The sequence below is a fragment of the Adiantum capillus-veneris genome, chromosome 24, assembly GCF_014529385.1.
Source record: "Adiantum capillus-veneris isolate H3 chromosome 24, ASM1452938v2, whole genome shotgun sequence".
In the NCBI taxonomy this organism is placed as follows: Eukaryota; Viridiplantae; Streptophyta; class Polypodiopsida; order Polypodiales; family Pteridaceae; genus Adiantum; species Adiantum capillus-veneris.
This window is the reverse complement of record NC_140954.1, coordinates 3,663,195-3,672,427: the sequence shown is the minus strand read 5'-3', so window position 1 is coordinate 3,672,427 and position 9,233 is coordinate 3,663,195. Positions and strand designations below refer to the sequence as shown.

Below are 9,233 nucleotides of genomic sequence, written 5' to 3'. Positions count from 1 at the left end.
CTTTTAAGTGGGAGAGTGCGCTGAGTTAAATGACCATCGTGCTTGGCCATGCCCAACTACCCATTAACCATTATCACTATCATTTACATGAATGAAGATGATGATTCAAAGGTTACGATCTACAAGAGCTCCACCCCACACTATATTCTCTCTCTCTCTCTCCCTCTCTCTCTCTCTCTCTCTCTCCATCCATACATGTACTTGCCCTTCATTCCTTTCATAGACCCCACCACCAAACCCTCGTTGAAGAGCCCGTGCAACTCAGGGATGAAAGAGAGGAAGGGGGATCTAAGCATATGCTTGACAATATGCATCAATAATTTGCTCTTCTATAAGCGTAAGTCCTATGAAGCACATAGTAAGAAACCGATTGAATGCTTATGAAGTATCTTATCAGCATCACCACATCTCATTTGGGAAAATAGTAAATGCATTATTTCGAAACAAGCACACTGTAGCGAGGCTGCTCAAGGATGATACCGCAAGAGAAATTTGGTCCGGAACTTTGGATCTGTAAACTTTTGGCAACGAAAGCTTGGCGTTTCATCTGCAGACAAGCAGTTCTTGGAAAAGGCATGAAGAAAAATTCTTGTTCTGAGTACGTAGCTCACATATCTCAGCATAGAGTTGAAATATCAGTTCGGTATCCAAGGACCTCCTAGCCAGAACCACCCAAAGAGTAAGGTGGGGCTGGCTTAAACCCTTAAGGCGCATGATTGAATACTCCCCAGTAGCATTTTCATAGTTAGCCTACTGGTCTACCGAGTGAAATTCCAGAGTTCCATTGGGAATGTTCTCTTGTGATGAGCACATGCGAAGCGCTTGTCCAACCCACCTGTTCTCTACAAGAGTGTGAGGGTACATGTAAGCATGCCAAGCTGCCTGTCAGCTTTTTAGCGGGCTGATGCTAGGCCAACCGGCTATTGGAATCCACTGCTCACCTCTGCCTATCAGCTCAGTCTTGGTGCAGGCTCCAATGATTTGCTTTCACTCCAGTCCCCCATTCGACATGGCACGCTTTCTGCCGTTACTGGGCCGTCAGCCCCGCTTCTTCTGTTCAAAAGTTCACCTGGGCCAGCCAGCACCGCTAAAGGTCTCCATGTGCTAAGTCATCTGAGATGGCCAATCAATTACAAGACGCACATAGGTAACAACACCCAAAGATGGAACTTTCTTTTTGGCCTCTTCTTACAGTGCAATCTGAGGATTAGTGCGTCACCAGTATGACAAAACAATTGGCTCGATACTCTTGAAATTTAGTGTAATACTATAATACAATCAGGCTAATCTACATAAATCTTGTCCGGCTGACAAGATTGAGAGAAGTCATCACCTGAATAGGAGTTGTAAGGGCCCTGTGAATCTATCTAATGGAACTTGACCTATCAACTTGGTGGGTAGGAAAGATACAGTGTGATAAAATTGGAGCCCTTCGAGTATGAGACTGTACATTGTACTCAAAGATTCATGAGCAGTATTACAAAGGGCAGTGTAATCGATTAGAAAAGAAGGGATGAGCACAGTATACACAGAAGAATTAGATGGAGGGGCAGGGCTAAAGCTTGGAGAGCATGTGACTTCCATTGGAGCCGTTCTTGTTTCCTCCCTGTGCAGGATAGCTTGGAGGAACATCCACTGCAGGGGAACAGTTGAAGAAACCATGGGGCTGCATGGAATATACACAAATTCCCATTCAATTGGCTGTGGTCACTACAAAGAGAGGATGAATCCTTCATCAAAGATGCTAAGAACATGGCTTGAGCAACAAAATACTCACAGTCAATGTAAAGCCAGTACGTTCCACCGGCATGACAGGCCAGTCTTCTAACCTCGGAACATGTGTGACTCCAAAAATATACCTAGAAAAATACATCATGCATCAAACATGTACATTGCCCAGCATACAAATGCACCTTTTTGATATATGCATGCCAACAGCGAGAGGCTACACACTCAGCAAATGCAGAAAAATCTACAGTGATCCAAGTTCATACACCTTTCAACCACAGCAGACCAGCCATTGTACCCATGAAAAAAAAAGGAACTTTTAAGTACTGCAACTTTCGAGAAAGCATAGATTTACCAGAGTACAATATCTGCCTCCTCCAGTTTTCTATCCTGCTGCACCCAAGTGGGAAGGCCCTCTCCAATGCGCGGATTCTGGTTGGGAAACTCTCCAGCAGGGAAAATTTCATCCTTGTCATACTGAGTCACCCAAAGATTGTGCTTTAAAAACGCAGCTCTGCGAAGAAACTTTGCTTCCTGACCTGCAAGAGGCAGGCAATTGGGGCCTGGCATAAGCTTGTAACCCGTTAATTGACCTGTTCGATTAACTGTTCTGGTGTTTCGTACCTGCATGAGTAACACCACCAAATGAAGTCAGTTGTTAAACGCATTAAAAGTTGGGAGATTTGCGGTAAATAATGTCACGATGACCAAAAGCCTAGTCAAAGCTACTGACAATCCAGTGTCTGGCAGAAAGCGGGTTGCAATCTCGCATGGCTTTCAGTTCTGATTGTAGAATTGTCGCCTCAGCATAGAATGCATTGTTATGGATGTTCTCAGGACCAGGATCCTCAATCTTGACATCTACCTCAACTACCTGAGAGGCATCAGAAAAATGTGAGGGACCTGCAAAATTGCCAATCCCTTTTAGGAGCAGCTAACTCCAATTTACCTGATTACATGCTTCACCAGGCTTGCTGTCAACCGCCATGTTGAGCCGAGCCACAAAAAAGTGTTGGTGAACAGGAGCATATAGGCCTGGAGCAATGACTGTACCATATTTCCTGGACTCCCCTGGAGATAAAGCCCCCAGACTAAGAATCCCAGTCATCTTAACCTCGGCCTCGATCTTTCCATCCTGTCACCAAGCATTATCAGCATTTATAACTGGTCACACTCATTCACTGCTCAAAAGTGGCATTTTATGCAATTCAATTGTGAAATTTCTAACCTGGTAAAAGTGCCAAAAGAAGCCATACTCATAGTTGGCAACTGTGCAGAAAAAGGATGCAGTGAGCCGTCTTGAGCGTCGTACTTCGGCAAGACCACTGCGCCAGTCCTGGTGCTTCCACAGTATTCCAAAGTCCTCTTCATGCAAACAGACGCAGTTCTCGATGGTCTCTACACCCCCGGTGAAGTTAGTGAAATGTGCATCAAAGTATTTGATGTATCCAAGGCAATCACATCCCTAGCCAAGCCAAGCCGTCAGAAGAATTAGTTCACTCAATTGCATGCAAACAACTCAGACGCCAATATTAGACCAAAGCATTCTCAAACAGACAGGCTAAAGTGAACAAACCCTTTTCAAAGAATGGGCATTTTTGCCAAGCCCGTCTTCTCCTGCGTCAAAAGCATTTTTCCTGTAGTGCGGCTCTTGTGGGTCCCCATAAGGGACAACCATTTCAACAAAGCTCAATCTGTGAGCGACAGATCTCCGACCCCTGCTGCCATCATCATAGGCCACACAGTGAATGACAAGCCCTTCCCTTGGTGTGAACCCAATGCGGAAGTTCCACTGTGTCCAAAAAGCTGTGTGTTAAAATCTTATGAAGCAGAAAACATAACACATTGTAAACCAATTCAAACCATACTAGACCTTTTGCCACTCAACGGCATAGCCTCGCACTCGGAAGCTAGGTCCTTCAGGCTGGATGATTTGCAATGGCTTAACATCAGTTCTATCAACTCCACCACGCGAGTCAGCCGCTGTGTAATTTCGAAGGGGATCAGGAGGAGGAAGAGGTATAAGTTTTCGGTCCTCGAACTCAATCACCTTCATATGCTGCATGTCAACTAGCACATGAATGCCCTCCACAGGTCGAGCATAGCCGTTTTCCATAGGACATTCACTTTCGGTCCTGCAGAATATCAGAGGCTTGGCTAGCCGCCTCTTTGGCGACTCGGCTTCACTATAGTAGCCCACACACCTGTAGATGATGCAGAAAGACCAAATCATGTTTGAATCTGTGAGCTTAGCAACCAAATTCCTCGAACGCTGTACCAATGGAAACCTACCATGGGTCAACCATCACCAACTGCATGTCATCGATGCCCCGCTTTTTCATCGCTTCTCTGAAAGGGCCATAAGCTTTGACTGTAGCCTCACATTCTGCATACTCAACAGCATCCTGCAGCACACAAAAATTGACCAACATTCAAAAGGTTGCCTTGAGTTAAGCAGGACATGGAGCCATATGCCACCATGCATGAAAAGCATGCAATAGGTATAAGGATAGCTGGTTGGGAAAACTCCTCAACTCGATTGAAAAATACACAGCAGTACTTGCCATCGGCGGTTGCACATCTGGAATGAGCTGAGAGGAAAGGACCCGACCACGATGATGTCCACCTCGAGCTACTGCATGTACCTCTGTCAGCTCCACCAGCCACAGACTGGTTTCATTAGTTTTCTTGTTGTATACAATTAGCCTCGCTTGTCTTGGTGGGAGCTGCCTCAGAGTGACTGGCCCACCCTTGGTCCGAGGGAAAACTGAAGGCTGGAAGGGGGGGAAGAAGTAGGCATCCGCAAGAGCGACAACATGCTTCTCTGGCTCATTAAGGACAATTTCTATGAAACGCGTGCCATCCCTCACCTGCATCAGTATTAATTGCAATAAAAATTGTGCTCATGCCAGGCCACATTAACTCACAACCGACATGCCTAACATGGTGAGATGCTCACTTCTGGAGTTGTGCCAGCTGCCCGGACTGTGGCAATAGCTACTGCTATCTCAGCGGGACTTAGGGGATCCAAGGGGTGACTGGAGTGAGCTCTGAGCAGCGTTCCAGGGCCTGCAAAAGAAATAGTTGCTTGAATGCACCTTAATTCGATCACAATTCAAGATAAATCATGATTGAAATGCATGACTGTTGCATGCATCATGTTTAAGCGGCACTCGGCAAGAAGCTCTTGAAGTGCAGATGATGCAGGCCCACACGGAACAATAGAAGAGGAGGAATGAATACCTTTGATGAGGGGCTGGGCAGGGGTGGTAGGCAGGGGAGCAGGGGAGATGAAAGAAGGGCGGGAGGGAATTTTGGCAATGGAGGGGTCCTGCTGCTCCTCCGTGATGTCCCAATCAACTTGTTGGCCTGCGGAGGCACTGGCCGCTTCTCTAGTCAGAGAGGGCTTGTGGGCGCTATTCCCTTGCTCGCTACTCCCCCCACTGTTACTACTAGTGCTGCTGCTCAATTTATCAGCCTCACAGCAATATGCTCCTCCTTTTTTGGAGCAAGAAGCCATGCTTGCCACTCGAATGACTCGATGTCCGTCCTCCTCCTGGCCGTTCCACGCACAATTGCAAACCTGCATGCAACCCTTCTCTTCAGCGTCTCTCTGTGTATGCGGCCTAAAAACACCATGCGGCCTCCACCTCTTCCTATGCGTACTCTTTGTAGGGAGTAAAAAGAAGAGTATGCGACGTCTGTCGATATTGGCTAAGGGAACCGGGAGAGGGAGAGAGGGAGAGAGAGAGATGTTCGCGTGTGGGAGGCGCGTGTGGCTCCAATCTGTGAGTTAAGAGCGGTGGATCACTCAGATATAAATGCAAGTGCGACGGAGCGGCAAGTTGGGGTTTCGGCGGGTGGAAGCGGAAGGGATTTTGGGAGAGGAGGCAGTGCGAAGGCAACAAGAGGCAGGTGGTGGCCCGTGGTGGAAAGGGTGGGGAGATGGGAGCTGGGAGTCGCGAGTGCCAATATGACGACATGCATTTGCATTTTAAAGGTGCGGAAATGCATGCGCAAAGGGGAGAGGGAGAGAGAGAGAGAGAGAGGGAGGGAGGGAGAGAGAGTCTATGTGAGAGACAGAGGGACTTGAAGAGCAAGCACAAAAAGGAGCTCAAGGGGTTGTCAGCGCTAAGGGAGGGGCCCGAGACAGAGAAAGGCAGACCAACTCACGGTGATAGGAATGGCTTGTAGAAAGGCAAGCAAAGATGGGAAGGGGACGGTGAGGGCGCGGGCTGGGCATGGCTGGCCAGCAGAAAAGCAAGAGAACGGGGCTCTCAGCAGCTGTATAGTAGCATTAGAGTTAGAGTTGGCCTTGCCAGCAGAAAGAATGAAGTTGAAGTTGAAGTAGTAGTAGTGATGATGATGATGATGATGATGGGGTCAGGCAACAAGAAGCGCAAGCGCAGCAGCAGGCAGCTCTCCTCCATCAACACACCTAAGCGCATAACAAAAGATGTCGGCGAATCTATAAAGAAATGGAGATTGGCCGTGGGAGAAGTATGACTACCTATAACGGGGGAACAACAGGAGAGAAGGACTGCTGCAGGGCGGGCGCTAGCAAGTGGACAAAATTGGAAAGGAAAAAATCATAAAATAAACTATATATTATTAACCCCACTGCATTCTTAAAATCGGTGGCACAAGATTTCCCAAGCTCCCGGGGAACATTGTCCCGAAAGGGAATATTAATCTGCCTCTTTATTTTAGGAGCTCAATTATGTTATGAAATCAATAAAAATTAATAATAATATAATAGTAATTGACCTTTGCGAATCTAATTTTAAGCTTTTGTAGATCTCTCTCTCTCTCTACAACGCAGATTATTATTAACGAAGCACTGGGATTTACCACGTGCTCCCAACTCACGCGCGTGCGCTGCTTGCAACACGACACGCTCGACCACGTCATCCTGCTGCTACGTCTCACTTCGACTGGCTGCCCGCTTTCACACACCTTCCTTCAAAAGTTTTGACGACGATGATAATTGATATATGTACAGGCCTACCGCCCTAGGCTGGCTCTTCCTACAAGAGAGAGGGGCGGAGTCCTTGTCAATCCTTGTTGGGAAGTATGGGTCTAAAAGCTATATGCTCCTCCCGGGATCTGCAACAAAGACTCTCATCGCCCCTGGTCCCCCCCCCCCCCCCGGGCCGGCCCCTGGCGGCCCCTCTTCCCTTCTTTCGCCATCATACTGCCAGTTTTCACATCCTTTTACTTTGCACCTCCTCCTTATTTCAGTCCCTGACTTGTTATCCATATCATGAAAGGGTCGGACAGCCTTGTTTAGGCCCATTCCCATTTTTTGGAGGTTTCTCACGGAACCACCTCGGAATATTCCTTCCCGATTCTCCCACTCCCATGCCATGTGGCTTAATCTCGTTGCTGGAACTTTTCCACAAGTACAATTAAGAGAAATAGGTGGAATAACCCCAAAGAGAGTAATAAATCCATTTAAATAGCTCTCTCTTTGTTCCAAAGTGAAATGCTCTTACATTGTGAAGCGGACAAGGGCGAGGCCACGAAGCTCTCAAGCATCTCGACTATTCATGCAAGAAGCCATAGGCAAGGACAGGAAGCTTTGAAGCATTTAAGCCATTCAAAAACACGCTTAGGTCGTCTTCGGTATGCATGTATGTCACCTACGATATTGTTGTCAGGACACCACAATTCACTGTCAAGGTATATACATAAGGTATCTACGATGTCTCTTTGAATGCACTCAGGTGCTAGTCACGCCATCATAAGTTATTCATGGGAAATAGCGTAGGGCAACCAAGCCTTGCATTGATTACAAAAGACCACAAATGTAATCGCCCTAATCACACGCACTAATTCTTCTAGCATGAACTGCCACGTGGAGCTTTCCCGATGGTTGTCCCATGTATTAAACAAAAGAGTTGTTACTAGTGCAAGTATGTCGATTTTGACATAGTTGCAAAACCTACGTCAACCTTGCTTAGTTGTACTATGCACAACTATACATTGCAGGACCAAAAACGATGCATAGTTATCTACAAAAGTCACTGAAAACTATGCACTGTGGAACCACCCCTTATTGGAGAAGGCATTGTGAATCTTGAATGCATGATTAGCAAATATGCGTGGCACCTCCAAGAAGCTTCTCTCTCCCACTCGATCCATCTCCTTGTACCTCATGTTTTCTACAAATCCAAAATGAAACAATTTGTTCCACTCATAATTTGTCAACGTTCACTCTTAGTCTCACTATATCCCATGGTACAAGTTTATTTGTTGGTATCTTATTTGTATCTCCATCGATAGCCAAGTTGACACCAACATGGAGGTATCCTAGTATCTGTTGCCGATAGTACAAGTCATCATAATGAGACAATAAGTCGTCCATTGATACAAGACTCAGCTTGGTATCACAACAAGTCGTTGCATCAATAAACTTTCCAATGGTTAGAGGTAGATCATTTATTGACCTTCTTCCACTCCTCTTTGTATTGAGCTACTCAAGTTTCTCGTCTCCATTCTTTGAGTATTTTGCATGCCATTAGGTGTTTGTTTCACCTATACTGCCGCAAGTGTGTGTCTTCCATCTTGTTCTATGCAAAGAACCATAGACTTCATACATGCTTCACTTGTATAACCTTAACCCAACGAGATCATATTCCAACTTGTATAAATACCATAAGGCATTCTATCATGCCAAATCATTGTAATTGGAATCAAACTTAACATTACCATGATCAAGTAGTAGAACATAATAGCGACATTAAGAAATAAGTACCCATTGTAGAGTTTAAAAAACAAAAGGGTACATACGTTAGTGAAATTAATGCAAGACAACATTAAGATAGAGCATGTCAGCAATATTTAATAAAATGGAAGTGCACACATATGGGAGACATAACTGTTTGTAGATGGTGGAAACAATCTCTTGGAAACCTTAGAGTGATGACTTGCATATGGGAGACATAAGTGTTTGTAGATGGTAGGAACAATCTCTTGGAAACCTTAGAGAGATGACTCGCATTGGTACTCTTTGGAAACTATAGGTTGAGGCATTCCAAAGTTATCAACAATGGTAGATGCCAAGAGGAGGAACAATAGAGAAGCTCCATATTGTATCCCTAGTGTTGAAACCTATAAATAAGATCCATTAATCTTATTTTGGGTCACTTGACTCTTATCCCACTAAACTCTTGGAATCAAATCTTGTTTAATCCTAGAGCTTGCGAGATGAACATCCAAATAGTCTTTACATAAAAATATTTCAATGGCATCATACAAAGTGGGAAATAGGCTAATTTTGCATAAAATACCACCTCTTGTGAAACACAACCATAACTTTTATGACTATTGATGAGTCACATTAGAAGATTATTTCATCCAGAAAACCCTAGCTCATGTTATTGCCATGGCAGCCGCGCTAGGCAGCTAGTAACCCCTTAGGCCCCTTACGCTTTCTCTCTTGTAATTTCCATACAACCACCCTTTCTTAATGGCATCCATTGCCTTAGCCCGCTCGTATAGTC

General features: G+C 45.5%; 1 protein-coding gene across 1 annotated transcript; it reads right to left on the bottom strand.

The window, feature by feature from the left end:
- Nucleotides 1-1,224: 1,224 nt before the first annotated feature.
- LOC147425854 (spermidine copper dependent amine oxidase 2-like) lies at nucleotides 1,225-6,167 on the bottom strand. The gene is made up of 12 exons (XM_086497921.1): nucleotides 4,972-6,167; nucleotides 4,688-4,797; nucleotides 4,293-4,598; nucleotides 4,021-4,133; nucleotides 3,602-3,932; nucleotides 3,305-3,520; nucleotides 2,957-3,193; nucleotides 2,678-2,863; nucleotides 2,462-2,602; nucleotides 2,084-2,352; nucleotides 1,778-1,859; nucleotides 1,225-1,666 (listed from the first exon to the last, which is right to left on the bottom strand). Exons 1-12 carry the CDS (start codon nucleotides 5,315-5,317, stop codon nucleotides 1,556-1,558), a joined length of 2,448 nt encoding a protein of 815 aa, XP_086354047.1. The 5' UTR covers nucleotides 5,318-6,167; the 3' UTR covers nucleotides 1,225-1,555.
- Nucleotides 6,168-9,233: the final 3,066 nt, after the last annotated feature.

Bases quoted from the DNA above. Each gene is read 5' to 3' on its own strand.
- LOC147425854 (XM_086497921.1), bottom strand. From the start codon at position 5,317: ATGCAGGTTTGCAATTGTGCGTGGAACGGCCAGGAGGAGGACGGACAT. The intron at 4,798-4,971 runs GTATTCATTCCT...TTTCTTTTGCAG, and splicing joins TGCCCAGCCCCTCATCAAAG to GCCCTGGAACGCTGCTCAGA. The intron at 2,353-2,461 runs GTCAGTAGCTTT...TTACTCATGCAG, and splicing joins TTTCTGCCAGACACTGGATT to GTACGAAACACCAGAACAGT.